We start from the raw sequence: 20,150 nt of genomic DNA, 5'->3' as shown, positions 1-20,150 counted from the left end.
AGGCAAGGAGGGCTTCTGCCTGCCCAGGTGGCAGTGAGGGAGGTTTGAGGGTTTTCAAGGGTAGGGACAGGCACAGCAGGACACCAGGACTTCATCTGGGCAATGACTGACCTCAGTAGGTTGCAGATGGAATATTGCAGGTGTTACAGTTGACCAAATATCCACTGAATTACAAACGCAAAAAATGGGCTTCACGGATGAGGCTGCTGGGGGTGGTCAGACAAAGCAGAGGGGATGAGGATAAGCATGGTGCTGGCGGAGGCTGCCAAGGCATTACTGCAGTTCAGCAGAGCTGCTGGAGCAGACACAGCAGCCGGAGGAAAACAGACTTGGAGGAATTAATGCGCCTGGTGGGAGGAAGTGCTAAAATCCACCAGGAGAGGAGGCAGCAGGAGAATCCTAAACAAATCCACCATGATTACATCTGTGAGGCTACAGCTGAAATACAGAGTGCAAGGAAAGGGCTGCAGAGAGGGCTGAGGTTTAGAGACCTTGTAGCAGATGAGGAAATGCAGAGGCAGCCAGCAAAGCAGCTCAGCTTCATCGGCCTCTGGGGGAAAAGGGGTGAATGCAGGGGCAGTAAAACTGACCTACAGCCTACGGCTTAGCAGGCTTGTGCAGATACACCCTGTCAGCTGTGCAGCAGCATCTCCATGCCCCACAGTGGTCACAGCTCCGCTGTGCCAGATGTCACTGTACGAGACAGCCTCTGCCAAACACTGCCTCCGTCCAATTTAGCCCAAACTTAATCTAACTCTGTCCTGTTGAATTCAAGGTGGGAGCAGAGGATGAGGTCTGGCATTTATCTGTCAGATTGCTGCACCTCAGCTCCATCCTTCCCCATGGGGCAGGGAAGAGCTGGGCACGAGGAGGCAGTAAAACCTAGGATACCCTGGAGCAGGCACATGGCTACCTGCCTGCAAGTCTGCCAGAGATGCGTCCTAGCTTATTAAAAACCCAAGCAAAGGCCACTGGATGATGTCCTTAGGATCTTGTGGCTGCCGGACCAGACACCAAAGAAGTCAGTAAAGCTTTTACTGTATTGCTGACAGTCCTTTGGAAGGGTTTGGGACTCGGGAGAGGCAGGTGACTCTGAGGGGTGATGGGGGTGGCAGGGCCTGACCATGGGGACTGACTACCAGAACCAGCACTGCACCACACAACAACTAGCAGGGGACGGCAGGATGATAACACACAGGGCCCAGGAGGGCATGTACGCCCAGGGGTAGAAAGTCTGCTCTGTGGGCTGAAGGCCAGGATAATGGAGGCAGCTATCAAGATACCCAGGGTTTATTTGAGCCAGGGATGCCCAGCAATCTCTTCCCACACTCTGAGTCTGACATGCCCCATCCCATCATTTCCAGTTCATTCAATGATCCTGTATGGCTTGACAAGTTTCACAAGCGCTGCTAATGCATGAAACCCCACCAGTCCCCTCCAGTACCTGCATCCAGCTCAGGTATGGCCATGGACTGCTCCTCTCCAGCCCTGAGCAGAAGCGAGGTGCTGTCCTGCCTCCAAAGGGCCCTGCTACCTGCCTGGCCTGTGTCACCCGTCTGCCCCACGGGCACTGCTTGAACCATTTGGTAGGTGTTTGGGTCATGGCCAGAATGCCACCATGCCTGCACCGTGTACCCTCTGTGTCAGTCAGTCCCTGCCTCTATGGCTCAAGGAGACAGACAGGCAGAGGAGATGTCACAGACCATGTGCCCTGTGACCACAATGTGAAAGGGGCTTTTGAGTCCCTAGAAATCTCAAGGCAGATGCTCCAACGTGCGCTTGTGTCCTGAACCCCCTCAAAGACGAGCACCAAACACCCAACCACAGCCTCCGTACTAGCCCCTCTCCCCAGTGCCTGCCTCCGTGGCACCTGTGCCTACCTTGGCATCCAGGATGCTCGTCTCCACCCGGGCCACCCCGTGGTTCTCCCTGAACAGCTGGATCTTGCTGACCTTGCTGAACTCTGACAGCACTGTGGTGAGGTTGGTCTTCAGGTCAATGACGTGACTGATGCCATGCCGGGGTCCCACAAGAAGCGTGGTGGCTGGCTGCTTCTCGTCCTGGTAGCAGGAGCACATGGAGAAAGAGTGACAGACAGATGGGTGAATAAATGCAGCCTGGGGCTTCACAGACTGCACCTGGCTTTCTCTGTGGAGCCAGCCCTCGATGTCAGCAGCTTGGCCAGGTCCCAGAGGGCTTTTGCAGAGCAGCAGGTGAAGCTGGTGCCATGAACCCCCCTCCCTAAGCCTCTCTGCAGAGCTGGGAACAGTGTGAAGGATGCCAAGGCTATTTAAAAATAAAGCACTGAACTGACTGTCCACATGAAATATTCAGGTTTGCTGGTGTTGCTACAGAAAAGTAAGAGCGTGTTACAAATCTGCCTGATCTGACAATGCCTCTGAGAGAAGGAAGCAGAGGAGGGAGTGAATGCATTTTAGAAAAGAACTAAAGCCTTGACTGAAAAAAGAGATCACTTGCTCTGGACTGCCCAGGAAGCATGCTTCAAGCCAGACCTGGAGGTGAAGAGGAGCTGGGCAGACCAGTGCAGAGGAGAATAAAGGAATACTATTTACCACTTACAAGTGGTTCAGCTCCTAGGTCAGCTCAGAGTCATTGCTTTGGTGTCAGAGATTAAAAAAAAAGCAGGGCACCCACACCAGAGGTGAGCTGCCCAATGCTGCACACCCAGTCAGTATCAGAGGCAGGCTCCCCCTGCTCGGCCATGGCACTGACCAGACACCACGAGGTTCTGCCTTTACTGATTTCCTACAGGCAGCCCTCTGAGTTGCGAGGTGAGCAGCTCCATGGCATGGTGGAAGCAGAGCAGGTCAAAGGCTGCAAGAGGTGGAACCCAGGAGTCAAAGCAAGGGAAGCCAGGGAAGTGCTGAAACCTCGGGTGTGGGTAAAGGGAAGGATGGCAGAGAGGTGACACTTACATGGAGACCCCTGGATGGGAGGTGGAATGAGGGATGGAGAGGTGAGCCAGGCAGCAGGGAGCCGTAGTGGGTCCACTGTTCTCCTATTTGGCTTGGTGGCTTTCATTCTGCCATGGAGAAACTGAGGTGGCTTGGGTGAGGGGTGGAGGTGCCTCTGATGGAGATGAGGGAGGAGTGGGCAGTGGCAGCTTCCTGAGAGCGGTCAGGCTGGACCACTGCTGTCAGAGATGGTAAGGCCAGCTGGGCTATTCCCTGTGGGGACAAGCAGGGAACACAGTGGCCTTTGCCATGGGTGGCCCTCCTCTGAGATGGAGAGCAGGATGCTGCCAGGGCAGGACTGAGCTACTGTGTCCGAAACTACGGCAACTTAATTGAGCGGGTTATGTCATTGCCCAAAAGGCTGGCAAGAACAGAGCCGACCCAGACCCTGTGGAGCTGAAGATCTGACCTACTGTCAGCAGAGGCTCTGAAGGCTTCTCTGGATGGGCTTGCACCCTAGTGGGGCAGAGCAAGAGCCCGAGGAAGTGATTTCTATAGAAGTCACATCTCCCCTGACTCTCCCCTCCAGCACAGACTCAGGACCAATGCCAAGCACCTCCCAGCCCACTCTGAATTACCGTACCAGTCCCACTGTGTTGAAGAGGACCCCAGCAAAGGTGGGCAGCTCGTTCAGGATCCTCAGGTACTGCAGCTTTGCCTGGGCTGTGGAAACCTGACAAAACACATCACACAGGTGATCACCATCAGCATAAGGGGCAATAAATGCAAGAGGCTGGTGCAAACTTGGGAGCTCCCAAGCAGAGGTGCGCAGCATGTTGGCAGGCAGCCTGGGGCATGGGCTGTGCTGGCAACGAGCCTGGGGTTTGACATGGGGTGGAGGGGGTCTCCACTCCCCTGCTGTCTGGGCAGATGCTGGGACGTTACCCAAAGCAGAGGCACAGCCAGGGAGGAGCCCAGACATATGATATGTAACCCCCTGGGAGATGTATATTTCCCCCCCAAGATGTATAACCCTCCTGGGAGATACATAGCCCCCCCAGGGAGCTCTGATGGTTGCAGGGACTGAGGCAGTTGCTCAGCAGCCTCCTCTAGAGCCTTCCAAGCCCAGAGATAATGATAAACACAGGGTTAACGGATGTGTGCCACTTTGGCCAAGCTGAAAGCACAGCTGCCACACTGGGATTTATCTCCCATCCAATGGGACTTAGGTAGCAATAACAGGAGTCCCCAGGCAGCCGGGGACAACAGGACGGCTGGGGCAGAAGGCACACTGCCACCCTACCAGTCCTGAGCCAGGGCCACGCAGGTTGGGCTCACCTTGGTGCCGCCAGGCTGGTTCTGGTGGGCTTTAAGCTGCTGCGAGAGAGATTTCCGGAGGCTCTTCTCTTTGATGAGCTGCAGGAGCGAGGGGGGCAGGAAGGGCTCCAGGCCCCACTCCTTCCTGCGGGGAAGGAAGCCTGCCTGAGCCACCAGAGCAGAGATCCTGCCGACGGGCAGAAACCAGGGATGCTGCCCAAGAGCATCCTCTTGCCATTAGTGGGAACGGGAGCCACACCAGCACTTCCTTGGTGTCACAGCCGGTGCAGCAGCAGCCCCCAGCCCGGGTTCACAAGGGGACTGGACCCCCAGTTGGTGGCACAGCCACTAGCACTGGGCTGGCAAACAGCAGTGCCAGGCTCTGCAGCTGAGCCCAGCTCCTGCTCACCTTCATGTAAGGTTAAGGGATGCAGGGCAAATTCCCAAGCCTCTTTTGGCATCCTCCCTGGGGTGCCATCTCCCCCCGTTCCTCCCCATGCACACTGGGCAAAGCCAGCCTGCACAGATGGACTCCATATGGATTTAAGACCACCGGGAGCCACAGGAGGGCTGAGCCAGTTCTGCACAGCTTGGTGATGGGCTGAGATTACACAGCCACAGTGCCTTCTCTTCACCTTGGATGCAAGGTGGAAAATCAGCCTGGGTTCCCATGGAAATAATCCCAGGCTGGCACCAAATATCACCGCCAGCCCTGGCCAGGCTGCCATGTGTGGCTGGATGTCAGTGTGGGGGTCTCACACGGCCCTGTGGTGGGACCAGAGACTGCAGGTCACTGCTGTCAAGCCTGCGAGCCGGCCAGCTCCAGGGGGACTCTCAGGGCATCTCATGCTCAGCACTCCAAAACTTTGCTGGTAGCACCCCAGTTATGGCAGGGCTGTGAGCAGGAGCATGGGGAAGGCACTCAGAGGAGGGCTGCGCGGTGGTGTGGGAAGAGGGAGGGGGACTCACTCCACATTCTTGAGGGAGACCTTCTGGCTGGGGCGGGTGGCTGAGACGGTGATGTAGATGTGGAGGGCGGCCAGGCCCAGCAGCATCTCTGGCTTGGGGTCTGCGCCGAAGCGCTCTCTGATCACATCGTTGCGGCTCTGCAGGAGGGAGGAGAGGTGTCCTCAGCCAGCCACGGGGACAGGGCACCCGCCACCTGAGGGATGCCTCCACAAAGCCCGGCCTGGGCAGACGCGTGGCCCACAGGCACCATCAGCTCCCAGTTCTTAGGGACGAGTCCCCTACCTGGATGTACAGGTACTCAAACGCTGCAGGATCCCGGCGCAGCAGCTCCACTGGGTCCTTGGGGAAGAAGCTCACACGGAAAAGGCATTTCATGCCATGGTAGTGTGTCCTCTGCACGACCTGTGGCAGGAGCAGAGGGGAGCAGTGAGCCCAGAGGCTGCATATATTTGCCTGCAGAGCATAAGACCCCCTCTCCTCTCCCCTGGGAAGGGATTTGGTTACACCGTGCACCACCTGATCCTTTCATCCCTGGAACAGCCCAGCCTCCCTTGGTGTGACATCTTTGCCTGGTGTGGCAGGGGTTTATGCCACGAGGGCTAACGCTTCCTCCACAATCCTCGTTTTATCCCTGATCCTGTACAGTGACAGCTTCCTGGCTCTCCTGGGCAGGCCAAGGATGTTCATGAATACTGCCTGCAGCTTCCCAGGCTGGAGCACCTCCATGGTGCTGTCAGGGTGGGATGGGTAGGGATCATCTCCCTCTTTGGACACCCTTTGCACCCCTCAGCCCACAGGACCATGCCAGAGGCAAGGAGAGGCTACACCACCCCATGGCACAACCCTGCCATGCCCCACATTAGTGGCAGAGGAGCCTCCCTGTGCCCCAGCCACCAGCCCTGGCCATCCCATGCCTGCTCACACCCAGCGACTTACGTGGGCCAGCGGCTGCTTGTCCTGGAGCAGCAGGAACCGGTGGCTGTACTCTGGGCTGGAATATTCCAAGACCAGAGCAAAGTGCTCGATGTGCCTCAGGGACAGGCGGTCCTGCAACGTCACCATCACATCCTGCAAATGCCACAGACAGGCTTGGGTGCAAGGCAGTGGCTCCCTCCCAGGGTGGGAGATGGCACCCTACTGAAAGCCCTTTCCTCCTCGGCACCTGGGGCCACGCCAGCGCAGGATGAGGCCCTGCAGCACTGGGAGGGGTCACAGGATTGTACCCAGCCACCTTGCAGCAGGATGTGACCAGCAGCCAGACCCCCAGCACTGCGGTGTTTTGGAGGGGGGCTGCGGCAAGCTGACCCCTGGGAGGGAGGCTTGCAGGAGCATCCATCCCGGCTTGAGGGCAGGCTTACAGCAAGGAAAAAGGAGTGGGAGAAAGAGCAAAACCCCATCCCTGCCAGCTGCAAAGCGTGTTGCCCGGGGAGGCTATCAATCATGCGGTGGCAGCTCGCAGCCAGCCAAGCGACGCTGCAGTGTTTGTGCAAAGAAGCAGGAGACAAGGAAAAATGGATCGGGCAGGCGGGAGGAGAGAAGCGTCACCATGCCGTGGGGGGAGCGGAGGGGCCCACCTTCACGGTGGTTCGGCCATCGAACGTAAAGGATTTGATCTGCCCGTTCTCCAGGAAAACCTTCAGCACGTTGGGAATGAGGAGGAGAGCTTCTTTCTTCAACATGTCCTGGCACGCGGGGCCAGCAACGGGGGAGTGGAGGAGGATGGGGGCACAGAGAGACGGACAGAAGGAGGGGAGAGAGAATGAGTGTCATTGATGGAGTGGTTACAGCATCCCCCACTTCTCTGGGCTTATGTGCTAAGAGGCACATTTCCCTTGAAAATCCAGCATCTCTGCTGAGCCATCGAGACGTGCAGAGCTGGAGCAATTCAGAGCTGCCTGACAGATCAACCTCCCCAGCTCCCAGCAGCTGCAGCAGCAATGGAGCATCCCACTCTGTCCAGCACATCCCAGAGCTGTGCCCATGCCTGGCAGCCTGTCCTGCTTCCCAGCTGGTGACAGAGAGGGAAGGCGATGGCTGGGGTGGCTCAGAGCTGATCCCCCTTTCCTGACCCTTAACCCAAGCCTAGCCCACCTGAGCCTTGCGCACGCCCTGTGCAGAAAGTGGGACGAAGGCTGATTTTATGTAGGGAGAAGTGTTTCGATCAGATAATTACTTAATTGACTTTGCTTAAAAATAGGATTTGCTAAAAGCGCTTCACACTGGGTTTTTTTGGTTTGTTTTGTTGTGGGTTTGGGTGGTGTTTTTTGGTTTGTTTGGTTTTTTTTTTTTTTGTAGGCTGCTTAATAAAACCTTTCTGCATTTAAGAGATAATGGCACTGGGCTGGAACGCTACTGCAGCGTAACAGCTTCCATTGCCAAGCAGCAGTGCCCTGGTCACCATGCCCCATGCATGGGCACTCCTGCAAAGCTTTTGGCACCAGGTTGGAAGGCACAGACCTTCCTTAGGGCAGGCGCTGGCACTGCCCGGATGTCATCCTCAGGTGCCCAGGGGGACCAGGTTTCCAAGGACAGTTTCTGGGGCTCCATCCAGATGGAGGGACAGGGGAGGACCACTGCATGTCCCCCAGCACCAACCCAATGCCTCGAGTGTGCTGCAGGGCGCTCTGGGCCAGAGGGCTGCCCTCACCTGCAGAGCCCAAATCAGGGCAGAGGAGCCCTGCAGCTCCCAGCCACCTCACACCCCACGGCCCCAGGGACACCTCAAGTGGGTGAATCACAGAGGAAGGCAGGGTAGGACTTACTGGGTCCGTCTCGCCGACCGTCACCTGCTCTGAAAATCGGACCTTCGCTGGGTTGGACCTTAGCTTCGCCTTCTTGGCTGCACTGATGAAAGCAGATTTGGGAGACTGGAAAGAGAGCACCGGATAAATCACCTGCCTGCCCTTGGAGCTGTGGCATGGGGAAAGCCAGATATGGGGCTCAGAGAAAGTCTGTCAGAAGCCAGCATGACGATGGGGAGCGGGCAGCAAACCATGAAATGGCGGGGTGGAAAGCAAGTCCCCTTCGCTGTGGTTATACAGTGCTGCAGGCAGTGCCAGAAGAATGAGCAGCAGCCCCTGAAGACAGGCCACCAGCCTCAGCGTGATGGGGGAGGCTGCACTCCCAGTAGGCATGTGTGCCCACCCCCTGTGCAGTCTGAGCTCCAGCAGACATAAGCCAGGGCTTGCTCGGAGGCACCAGTATGGGTTTGGGTGTGTGAGATGAGCCCCTCAGATGCGGGTCTGCGGCTGTGGGAAAGAGCTGGGTAGCTGGGAGATGGCAGGACCCTGGGCAGCCCTGTGGGATGTTCTGGTGGCAGTGTCAGGCACTGGGGAGCCTCTGCCTGCACGCACTCCACGGTTGTGCCACGGAGCTGTGTGTATCCGAGGGTGCTGGCATCAGCCGAGCAGCCTGTCCTGGCTGGAAGCCACCCAGAACCAGGAAGAAAAAAGTGGTTTTGGAGCCTGGCACATGCCCTGCTCCTGACAGAGCGGCGCTGGGCAGTGGCATCTCCTTCCTGCAGAGGAGAACACAGGGGAGTTCTCGCACTTCTCTCCTTCACCAACATCAAGGGGCTCAGTAAAGCAGAAATGATGCCCAGCCACCACTGCTGCTGGCATGACGATTCAACCTGCTCCAGCACCGCCCAATGCCAGCACCACCGCTAGCTGCACTGCTTGGGGGTCACAGCCTGGCACTCCCAGCTCTCCAGGGACTCTCCAGGGACACTACCAGGAGGTAGCGATGAGGACAGGGAGATGGCCACTTGCCCACGCTGATCCTGCAGGGCTGTGGCAGCTCTCAGACCTGACAGCTTGGAAGAGCTTTGGGGTGGTGGGACACCAGTCCAACACCTCAGCTGAGCTGCTGAATGGTCCCTTGGGGCCTCCAGGGACCCCACCTCAGTCTTCCAAAGGGCCTGGCTCCCGCTGGTCTCACCTGGTGGGTATGCAGGACTGTGAGGACGATGAAGTCCTTCGCCTTCCTGTGACAGAAAGGAGAAATTAAGGTGGATAGGACTTCACAGCAGTGGACCTCAACATGTGAATTTGGCTGTCAAGAGAACACATCCCACCCTTCCCAGCCTGGTGGCAGCTGGGACCTTTGTGGGCTCCTTGGGGCACTCGGTAATACAGCTGTGGGTGCTTTCCCAGTGCTGCCCGCCTCTTGGCCAGCTCGGAACGGGTATGGCACTTGCTCCAGGGCACTTCCCCTGCTCAGGCTGAGGCTTCCCCATGCCAGCAGTGACCACTGACAACAGAGCTTGGGGACGTGCACTGACACCCCAAGGCTCCAGCTGGGGCACAGCAGCCCAGCACAAGCTCCCTCCCCAGAGATGACAAGAGGTGTGTGTTGTCCTCACCTGACAAGCTCGATGAATCTCTCTCTGGGGGCTTCACTCACATCCTCATCATTGATGGCTAAGATCTGGTCTCCTGGCAGGAGCTTATCCTCAGAGGGGCCGCCTGCCGGGAGAGAGGGTCAGGGCCAGCCCAGGCATCCTGGGGATGCGAGGTGGGGGGAAGCAGGAGGGTCCCAAGCACCCCCAAAACATTTGCCCATGTATGTAACTGTGGAGGGCACCCCACAGGCTCACTGGAGGGGACAGGAGAGGACAGGAGCCCAGGGAGGGGGTCACTAGGGGAAGTGCCCCGTGCTTCTTGGCACCCTGTAGCTGTGTCCAGGGACAGGGGGGTCGCACACCCTACCTGCTGCCACTGAGCGCACCACCACCGGCCTCTCGCTGCCGGCCACGAAGCCAAATCCGCAGTGGGGATGGCGCTGGATTGTCACCTGTCGGAGCGTGTCCGAAGGCAGCTGCCCACATTCCATATCATCGCCACCGCACTCCTCCGGCATCACATGGCTGCACTGCAGAGCAGAGGGGCGGGCTGTAATGCACCCCCCCCCCCCCATCACAGCAACCCTCCCTGCTCACGCCAAGCCCTCTGCCACCTGGATGGTGGCCCTACTCCACCTGCCTCCTTCATCGCTGCTGGCACTGCGGGTCCCAGCAGCTTGGCAGGACATCCACGGCCCTCGTCCTCCCTTGCAGAGCAGTGCTGCTCAGGGCCCATCCTTGCCGCAGCACCAGCAGCTCAGGCAGAGGGACATTCACAGAGATATCCCCCAAGGGTAAATCATACCATCCTCTCCTGGCATCTCACTGTCCCATCCCGGTCCAGCCATCTCCTTTCGTTAGATGGGAGACCTGTGTGGGATAAACTCCTGGCGGTGTGACTCTGGCCATTACCTGAGGGATGCCACCGCTGCAAGGTTCAGAGGAGATGGAGCTCTGGCATGGCTGGAGTGCCATCTCTCTGCCTGTTCTGCAGAGATTTAAGAGCAAACTCAAGGGCTGGCTTTTTCACACCAGTAACATAGCTGCACAATATCAGAGATAAGTGGAAGTAAGTTCAGCCGGTCTAAAAACTGGGATTAAGGCAGACTCAGCCATGGCTGCTGGCACTACAGCTGAGTCTTCACTGCCAGCTCCAGGACTCCTCAAAGCACTGCCAGCCAGAAGATGGAAAGACCCAGCCCAGGGCAAGGTCATGCCAAACCTGCCCTTGGCATCCCAGAGCAATGCCAGCCATGGCTCCAGGCTGCTCAGCAGGGCTGTGAGCTTGCTATCAGGGAGCAATCCCAGCACCATCAGGATGGCATCGGAACACAGCACAGACAGATGGCAATGTGCATGGCCACAGCCAGAAAAACAAAGTGATGAACGTGCTGTTTTTTTCTGTGCTGCTCATTGCTTGTTCCTGTCCAGACTATTTAGCCTGCTTAAAAAAGATCCTTCTCAGCCTTTTGGCAACGTATCAATTGTTCTGTCTCTTATCGGTTTAGGATTTGATGCATCATCCCTCTAATGCAATCTATCTGCATTTCTGACACCCCCTGCCTGCTCCCAGCACCGCATGTTGGCACCCGCTGCAGAGTGAAGAGGGACAGCACGTGAGGCTGAAAGAGGATGGGAGCTTCTTGCAGCTCCAAGCCAGCACCTGCACAGTTTCAGGCTTGAGCTCATTGCTGCCAGGAAAGACAGCCCTGTGGCAGCCCTGATCCCCAGGTGACCTGTCCCAACATCCTTTTATGTACCTGTCTCTGCTGCTTTCTCTCCCATGGCAGCCAGGAGGGCTCCAAGCACCAGGTGCCTCCACCCAATGCCGGGGATACAGTGCTAGCTGTGGATGAGCGGTGCTCTGTGGTGGTGGGATGCCAACCCTGCCAGGTCCACACTGACCCACCCCCGGTGCCCAGCTGAATGGGTACTCGTGGCTTTCCCCTCCTTCATGCAGCAGCACATGGCTGGAGAAAAAAACCTGAGATCCAAGGAAGGAAAGTACTGAGGAGCAGAAGGGTGCCGGCACCTCTCAGGGCAAGTGCCAGTCCTGCACCCATCAGCAGTCCCCGTGGGGGTGCAGCACCCACAGGTGCGGGGTGCAGGGCCAGCTCCATCACCAGAGAGCACAGCTGCGGGGAAGCGCAGGCGAGACCATCTCCCCTGCAACTGGCTATGTGCCGCCTCATTAGCTGCTCTGCTACTCCCATGAGCATTTAAAAGAACAACAGCGACAACAACAACCAAAAAAAATCACATGATTCAACCTATTTTCTCAAATGAACGTTATCCAAAGCTATTGTTTGTGGCTGAAAAGGGGACTGAATGTAGCTCTGTGTCTCTGCACGCCTGGCATGGCCACGGAGAATGTCTGCTGTTTGCAGAGCTGGAGCTGGCTGCCAAGAGACAGCAGAGCCACAGAGCTGCCGGCTTCCCAGGGGAGACCACTCTTTCAGCCCCCCCCAGCCCCAAATGCCCACAGCAACTCCAGTCCCACCATCCAACAAGCCCCTGCAGTGCATGAACACGAGAATGAACTGCAGGGTTCAAAGCACTGGGATGCCTCAGAGACGTGGCTGAGCTCAGTGTGACTGCTCTTGGGAAACAGAGGCAGGGCTTTACTTGCCAAGTCACAGCCAAGTAGATGACAAGTCCTGGACTACAACTGCCCCGTTAAAGCTGCTGTGTCCTCACATCTGTCCTTTTGCGTGTAATTTGGGAATGGTCTCACCCCTGCTCCTCCCCGCGGAGCCCGCAGCTGAGCCACAACCCTCCCATGACTGCCCAGGAACAGCAGCCTCTCATGCAGCTGAATTACCATCAGGAAAGGTTAGCAGGGAAATCTTCGCAGCTTAAATGGACAAAAGGCAAAGAAATCACACCTCGTTTCAGACACAACCAGTCTGCCATCCAGTTACAGGGAAGAGGGGAATAAAGAACTGGATACTGACAATAAAACTCCTTTACCAGGCTCTTAAGCTGCTCCCTTCCTGATAAGGCTTTGACACTGCAGAAGCATTACCAGGAAATTAAATAAAAGACGACCAGTGTCCTCATAAGCAGGACTTATCCACTCCTGGAGGAGCAGTAATGTGCTCAGCAGCAGGTAGGACATGACTTCTCTGGGCTGCGGCTCTGAACGTCCTTCCTGCAGCAGCCCTCCCCTGCTGGGCTTGGGGCATAACATGCTCATCCTGGACCAGAGCAAGAGACGAGAAAACCAGCACCCGCAGTGGTAACTCTCTCCCTAACACTGGTAATTACAGCCTGGCTGCACCCCAGAACTGCAGGAGCCATCACTTCCCTGAAGCCTGTTTTTTGTGTTTCTTCTTCCAATTGCTGGGCAGAGAAACACGCTGAGCTGCAAATCTCTCTGCCTCGCTCCTGCAGCGGGGAACTGAGGCTATAAAACAACCCCTGGAGCTCAGCAGCTCTGTCCCATCAGCAGCACCCAATCCCTGCCCCATCCTGGGCTCAGCAGCCAGTGATCCAGGCCATGCTGCTTGGAAAACACCCGCCACCCCGCCCAGTGGGCACCGACCAGTGCTGACCCTGCCCCACTGCATGGAGCAGATGGCTGTTCATGTCCACGTCCCCACCTTGCCTAGGTCCCCCCTGCCTGGCTGCCGCCCACCCCCAGCCTGTGAGGCTGCACTGCATCACTTCGTGTCCCTGGGGACCACCATGGCACAATGCCACCAAGACACAAGGTCACTGGAAAACACAATATAAACTAAAAGCACTCGCCAGGAGAAGCCCCACTGTAGCCAGCAGCAGCCCACCATAAACATGCCCCTGTGGCAGGATGTTTGCTCCTCACCTGGTTCTTCATGGTGTCTCAACCGACACAGCATAAAGATATCCCCTCTCCTGTGACTTGGATGTTTATCTTCTGTGCTCAGAGCTCAGACACTGATCCAGTCATGCTCTGCTGCCCAAGGTAAGAGAGACATCAGCTCCGTCTGGTCACTCCCCACCACAATATGCCACCAAGGGATGTGCCTTCAGACCTCCACGTTACACAGCAGGGCTGAATCCAGAGCCCTCATTCCACCCCCAGACAGATAAAGGCACAGCAAAGAGTTCCTCCAAAAGCTGACATGAACTTTTTTAATTTCCTACTGCAATATATCTCTGCTTTCTCTGAGGACTGCTTTTCTCCCTTTGCTTTTAGTGCTGACTGGCCATCTCTTCTAGTAGGAAAAGCCATCAGAACAAACCAGTACCACCTGCCTAGGAGAAGTGATAGTCTCCATCTACCTAGGACACTCACACCATTTCCAGCTGCCTTTAAACTGGATAGCACCGGGTGGAAACACTGCAGCAGCTGAAGAAGGGCTTACAGCTGAGCCCCAGGATGGGGAGCGGGTACAGAAAGGTCTTGAGCCTTCTGCAGAGGGGCACTTTGCACAGATGGTGCTGCAGGGGTGGGTGCCAGCTCTCCTCCCCCTTCCTCTGCTGGCGTGAACATCCTGAGAACAAACAGAGCCTGTGGATTCTTCTTTCCTGCTGCACAACTGTGCCTGGCTTCTCCATCTGCTGGGCTGCAGTTAGTGAACGGCTTGCAAGGCATGTGGGATCCTGAGCACGTGTGGCAGTGGCAGGAAATGCCGGGGAACGGGCCAAGAATTGTTTTTACGGGGAGCATATGGCAGCTCCAGCTTTGCACGCTGGTCTCCATCTCAGATGGAGCCTGCAGGGCTACCAGGGAGCATAGGGACCAACGGCAGGGACAAGAGCAGAGCAGGCAGAGCTGGCTGGCAAGGGATCCACTGCAATGTGCATCTCTACTCCATCAGTCCTGCACATCTGTGCCCAGCATCTGGTCACCTTGGAAGATGCCATTTGGACCACATTAACATGTCAGACAACTCCAGCAAGGGCAAACAGATGCTGTACTTCCAGACCACCATGACACTGCTCAGACACACGACACACATGGAGGTGGCGTCAGATGGCCTGGTAATGGCTGCCTTTGCTTTGCCAGCAGTTAACGGCTGGCTGAAGTGAGGAGGGCTGGACCGAGGGGTGCCAGCCTGGCTGAGGCTGACATTAAAGGCAGCAGAATGACCTAGGCACAACTGAAGTCCTTCACGGATCCAGCCTGGAGAACTGCAGCCTATGTACAGCTTTGCCGTACGGCCCAGGACTTTACCCCCTGTGCTCCAGCTTGGATATGCTGTCAATACCAGAAGCAATTTAAAATCATTAGAGCCCTCAGAAGGGTTAGCTTTACTGTTGGCGCTGGGCCTGTCCTGAGCCGGCAGCTATGCCAGGTACACTGCTGGTACAGAGGTCAGGTGCCAGACGGCAACTGCTCGAGCACAAAAATACTCTGGGCTTTCAGTGCAGGAACAAGCAAACAGCAAGCAGTGTCCCTCGGCACTGCTGGTGCTGAGCTGCTGGGCAAGCCAGCGAGTGGCCAACGGCAGCTGTAAATAATGAAGCAGCAGCCGCAGCTCTCTGCTGCTCAGCCTGCAGCTTTTTAAATGGTTCTGGCATCTCAGCTAGAGATAAACACAGGCAGAAGGGCAGGGAGGGATGGGGCCCAGGTGGAAATCTCAGGACCTCTGATACTGTGGGGATGGCAGAAAGGGATGGCAGAAAGGGATGGCAGAAAGGGATGGGGAGGGACTCAGACCCCCTGGCAGGGAGTGGGACCAGCCTGACCTGGCACTCAGAGCCACAGGAGAGCAAGAGGGACTATTCCCAAAGTAATGCTGCTTATTACCAGAAAATACAGTGTGAGCATAGTCAACAAAGACCTGCCACCCCAACCTCCAGACATGCTCAGGTTAAGAGAAGCTGTGAAAGACTGCCCTGAAACCAGCCCTGTGAGGCACGGCCGAAAGCACCACAGAGTATCTGAAGCCCAGCCTGGATCACACCTTCCACAGGCAAACACTCACAAACGTTGTCTTCCCCATCTAAGATGGGCTCTTCAGCCTGGAAGGAACAAGAGGAAGAGGGACTGTGATGGGGCCCCTAAAACCAGCCTGACATGGGGCAGGGAGCTGGCACCGCATGAGAACCGGAGGGCACCTGTGGAAGGAGGTTTAGCACATGGAAAAGGCAGGACTTTGCCATCCAAAAGCACCCCTGGTGCTTGCCGCCATAGGATGCTGGGGAGGCTGAAAATTCAACTGGGTGCGAAAAGCAACTTCCAGCTACTAAAGCCAGAAGCCTCCAAAACTCCCATGCTATAGTATGCCATATTTGGGGAGAATTTACACCAAGAAGAGTCTGATCGGGATGAGCCCTCTCCCTCAATATGCGGTGGGGCTAAGGACCTAGGCCCACCTTTCCAGCATGACGATGGGGTGAGTACCCACCTGCGTGTGTCAGGCCACTGGCACAGGCTCCCTGAGGTGCACGTGAGCGTGGCAGAGGTAGGACCCTGCTTGCAGGTGCCCAAACGTGCTGCTGGGTGCCTTCAGGAGGCAGAAGAGCTCCAGGGCAGGCGCGATGCTGCGGGGTGTTGGGTACCTATGGGAGTGAAGGGTGCTGAGGGTGAGGTTATGAAGACCTTCAGGGTGTTCACGCACGCAGCCCAGCTGTGCCCCACACACTGGGGAAGGGCTGGGTGCTGTGCAGCCTGTCTGAATGCCCCCAAAAGACAGCAGTTGCCTCAATTGTGGGGGTTTCCATGCTGTTACAGACACCACTCTCCTATAAATGTGAATTGGTTTTTGCCGGGGGCTCCCACTGTTTTCTCCTCCAATTTTCCCTGATGATTTTTGGCAGTTTAAGGCATTTTTGTACTCCCCAGCTGGAAAAGCTACCTTGTCAAGAAGAATCATAGATCATAGCATCATTTAGGTTGGAAAAGACCTTTAAGATCAAGTCCAGCCATTAACACCAGATTGCCATGTCCATCACTAAGCACCCTAAGCACCGCATCTGCACATTTTGTAAACACCTCCAGGGATGGTGACTCCACCACCTCCCTGGGCAGCCTGTCCCAATGCTTGACAACCCTTTCAGTGAAGACATTTTTCCTTCTACCCAATCTAACCCCCCCCCGGTGCAACTCGAGGTCGTTTCCTCTTGTCCTGTCGCTCGTTACCTGGGGGAACAGACCGACCCCCCTGCCTACAGCCCCTGCCAGGGAGCTGCAGAGAGCGGTCAGGGCCCCCCTGAGCCGCCTCCTCTCCAGACCAGCCCCCCCAGTCCCCTCAGCCGCCCCCCATCAGCCTCGTGCCCCAGCCCCTGCCCCAGCCCCTGCCCGGCTCTGGACACGCTCCAGCCCCTCCACGTCCCCCTGGCAGTGAGGGGCCCAAAGCTGAACACAGGATTCGAGGGGCGGCCGCACCAGGGCCCAGCACAGGGGGACGGGCACTGCCCTGGCCCTGCTGGCCACACTGCTCCTGACACCAGCCAGGCTGCTGCTGGCCCCCGTGGCCACCTGGGCACAGGGCTGGCTCCTGCCCAGCCGGCCCAGCCAGCCCCCCCAGCCCCTTTCCCGCCGGGCACCTTCCCAGCCCCCTGCCCCAGCCTGCAGCGCTGCCTGGGGCTGCTGTGCCCCACGGGCAGGGCCCGGCACGGAGCCGGGTTGAACCTCACACAGCCGGCCTGGGCCCCTCGCCCGGCCTGCCCAGACCCCCTGCAGGGCCTCCTGCCCCCCCGCAGGTCAAAGCAAAATCCTTCAGCAACAGGATGAGGCCCAGAAGGCTCACGCTTCTGCCTTACCCAGCAGCAGGCAGGGGAGCCGCTATCCTGGGGCTGCAGGCAAAACTGAGCTGGGCTGCAGACCCTGGGCTGGAGGGGGACATGGGATAGGCAGGGCTTCCCTTGCAAGGCTCTAAAAAATCTGCCTGCAGTGAGAGAGGGATGGCGAGAGGAAACGCTGTCTCCTCTCTAGTGTGTTAAGCACATGCCCTGAGCATGGGCTGCAAAGTCACACCACAGGACAATATTTTTAGGGTATCTTTATTTCCCTTCGGTGATGCCCAAGTGGCTGGACATTAATCTAGGGCTTGGGAGAAACTGTTTTCCAGCCCCTGCTCTTCTACTGTCCGCTGCAGTAACCGCAGGCACGTTACCTTGGTCCTCTCCTCTGTGGCGCTCCACTGGTGTCAGCGGGCAGGAGCCCCCTCACCCCACCAGGGCAGGGCTGGGGAAGACGTTACAGACTCGGAGGAATTTTTATCTCTGCCAGGTCCATAGGAATACAGTAAACAGACAGTCAACAGCCGGCTAAAATGAGATGAACACATAAGAGGATTAATCAGAGATAAGGAGTGATGGAATAAAATTTGCAGCACTTTTCTCCCTTATTTGTGTGACACTTCAGCTGCGTGGCAGGGGCTTGGAGTGACAGCAATTCCCCACCACAGCCTGGCCACTCTGCCGCTCCGTTACTGCTGCTGATCGAACCACCCAGCTCCTGTGTTCCCCGATTTTAATCCAGGGACCTTGTATTAACTTTGTTTTCTGGTGGTGCTGGAAAAAAACATTCTTTGCTCCACAGGGAGGCGGGGGCTTACACCAGGTGATGGGTGCCAGCCCCAGGTGCTCCTGCTGCTCTCATGCTGGTACAGGCAGCTTGAACCCAACCCAAGCCTTTCCTGCAAGAGACCTGAAATGCACAGTGTGTCCCCAGAGCCTCATGCTCTTTGGGGACAGGCTCTGGCTGCTGCATGGCGTGGCAGCTCCTCTCCAGAGGCGAGGCAGCAGGAGCATGGCTCCCTCCATGCCTGCCTGAACAGCAGGTGAGGGACACTGTAGCTGCCCACCTTGCTCCGAAGGACTTTCAGGAGGAGAAATATATTGCTGCACACAAAGTCCAGAGGAGAGTGAAATAAAGGAGGGAGAGTAACAGATCCTTTACATCCCATTAGTGAGAGGGCACAGTCTGCATCCCCTCCCAGTCAGTGGTGAGGAAGATTCAGAGAGGCTGTCAGCCCCTCTCCCCCAGAGCCACAAGAGGCTTGAAAATCCAATCAAGCACTTTCCTTTGGGCCCTCATGAATCCCAGGACTTTCACTCTGGATTTACAGAGAGCAATTTGCTCAGCTGATGACTTGCTGGAGGTTTTCAGGACTGCTATCTCCACCCAGCGCACAGCAAAGCAGAGTGGGGAAGGGGCCTGGGGGAAGGGATGCCAATGAAGGAGGCAGGACCACAGAAGTGACAGCAACATCCTCAGCCCAGACAGCTGTGGGACAGCCCCCGTGTGCAGAAGGAGCGTGAGCTGGACTCAGTGAACTCATCTAGCACCTCCCAATGTGGTCCAGTGACCCACAGCTCAGCTCTACCAGCCTGTCCAGGGCCAGAGCTCTACTTGGCATAGAGGTGGCAAATCCTGGAGCATTTCTGGCAGCACAACGTTGGCCAGAAGGTCCCCCAGGACACAATAGAGCTGGCCCACAAGCCTGCCTGCGTGGCAGCAGGGACTCTCACCAAGCCCCTGATACTGTCACCAGCCTCGACTAGACTACACAGGAACCTGCTCATGGGAGATGACAAACACAGCATCACTGCGCCCCCCTCCACCCCTGTCTTTTCTGGGACCCCCTTCCAAGCTCTAAGGCTCAGTAAAGCTCTTGAGCTGATGCCAGATAACAACAAAAACCATTAAAAAAACCAAACAAACAAACAGCAAAGCAGCAGAGAGAGCCTTTGAATGCAATGCTTTCAGCCTGGGGCTGCCGCCTTTCTAGCACAGAGGCTTAATTTATACATCTTTATAATCTCTTTATAACCTGCTCTGAGCTCTGCTGCCTGTGCCAGCATGCTCCCGGGGGTGCAGGGTGAGGAGGGGACTCTGCAAGCTGCAGCGAGCGGGCTTCCGAGTGCTGCACACTTCTAGGTAGGCAGGCCTATATTTAGAGGCACACCCACCCACACATAACTCTCTTTTCTACACGTGTGTGTACAAACGTTGCACCAAACCAGCAGCCTCGGGAGACGGCGTCTCTGTTTGTTGACAAGAGGCACGTGCGTCTCACCAGCCGCACGCCTTCTCGCTCACAAGTCATCTGAAGGCCCTTGCCTGGGGAAATGGCACGAGCATGGGGATGTGAAGCTGCTCCTGCAGCAGCATGACCTGACACGCGTGCCCCAGGGTCCCTGTGGGATGCATGCAAGCACGCTTCCCCATGAGATGCAGGCAGCTGGAGTCCCAGTGGGATGAACGCACCTGGGGTTCTCATAGGATGCATGCATGCATGTATGGTCCCCAGTGGGATGCCAGCACCTGGGGTCCCTGTGGGATGCAGGCATGCACAGTTTCCCATAGGACACAGACAGGCGTGCTGGGAACACCAAAGGGACCTTCTTTCTACCAGGCCAAATGCCACCCAAGAGCTACCACCTGCTGATGGCACAAATCCCTGCTGGTCACCCACCATGCTGCTTGCCCACTGGCACACAGGCCCCATGCTCTGCCAGGGCTCCCAGGCAGCACCCAAGGTCACACTCACCTGGCTGTTGCGGAAGAAGGAGCACAGATGCCAGTGCAGCCTTTTGGTTCCCAGTGTACCAGATGGGACCAAATTACCACCAAGGCCGAGATGCTCATTACCCACATGCTGAGCGGGTGCCCCCCACTGCCAGCGGCTTGGCTCTGCCCGTGCCAGTCGGTGATGCTCTGCAGGGCCACT

General features: G+C 57.0%; 1 protein-coding gene across 3 annotated transcripts in view; it reads right to left on the bottom strand.

The window, feature by feature from the left end:
* The window catches only part of FRMPD3 (FERM and PDZ domain containing 3), a 64,064-nt gene that overhangs the window by 21,826 nt on the left and 22,088 nt on the right, over positions 1-20,150 (bottom strand). The window contains exons 2-14 of one of the 3 annotated variants that reach the window (XM_037408401.1): positions 17,589-17,742; positions 15,879-16,032; positions 9,911-10,073; positions 9,565-9,667; positions 9,141-9,186; positions 7,964-8,068; positions 6,776-6,883; positions 6,138-6,269; positions 5,484-5,603; positions 5,202-5,338; positions 4,254-4,377; positions 3,559-3,648; positions 1,881-2,060 (exon numbers count right to left, since the gene is read on the bottom strand). In XM_037408401.1, the coding sequence (XP_037264298.1) occupies positions 1,881-2,060; positions 3,559-3,648; positions 4,254-4,377; positions 5,202-5,338; positions 5,484-5,603; positions 6,138-6,269; positions 6,776-6,883; positions 7,964-8,068; positions 9,141-9,186; positions 9,565-9,667; positions 9,911-10,061 (1,296 nt within the window). In that variant the 5' untranslated portion in view covers positions 10,062-10,073; positions 15,879-16,032; positions 17,589-17,742. Of the gene's footprint in view, positions 1-1,880; positions 2,061-3,558; positions 3,649-4,253; positions 4,378-5,201; positions 5,339-5,483; positions 5,604-6,137; positions 6,270-6,775; positions 6,884-7,963; positions 8,069-9,140; positions 9,187-9,564; positions 9,668-9,910; positions 15,136-15,878; positions 16,033-17,588; positions 17,743-20,150 lie in introns of those variants that run through there. The other 2 variants (XM_037408400.1, XM_037408402.1) reach the window with 2 other exon arrangements.

This window comes from Falco rusticolus, chromosome 14 (genome assembly GCF_015220075.1).
Source record: "Falco rusticolus isolate bFalRus1 chromosome 14, bFalRus1.pri, whole genome shotgun sequence".
Taxonomy (NCBI): Eukaryota; Metazoa; Chordata; class Aves; order Falconiformes; family Falconidae; genus Falco; species Falco rusticolus.
This window is presented reverse-complemented; position numbering and strand designations above follow the sequence as displayed.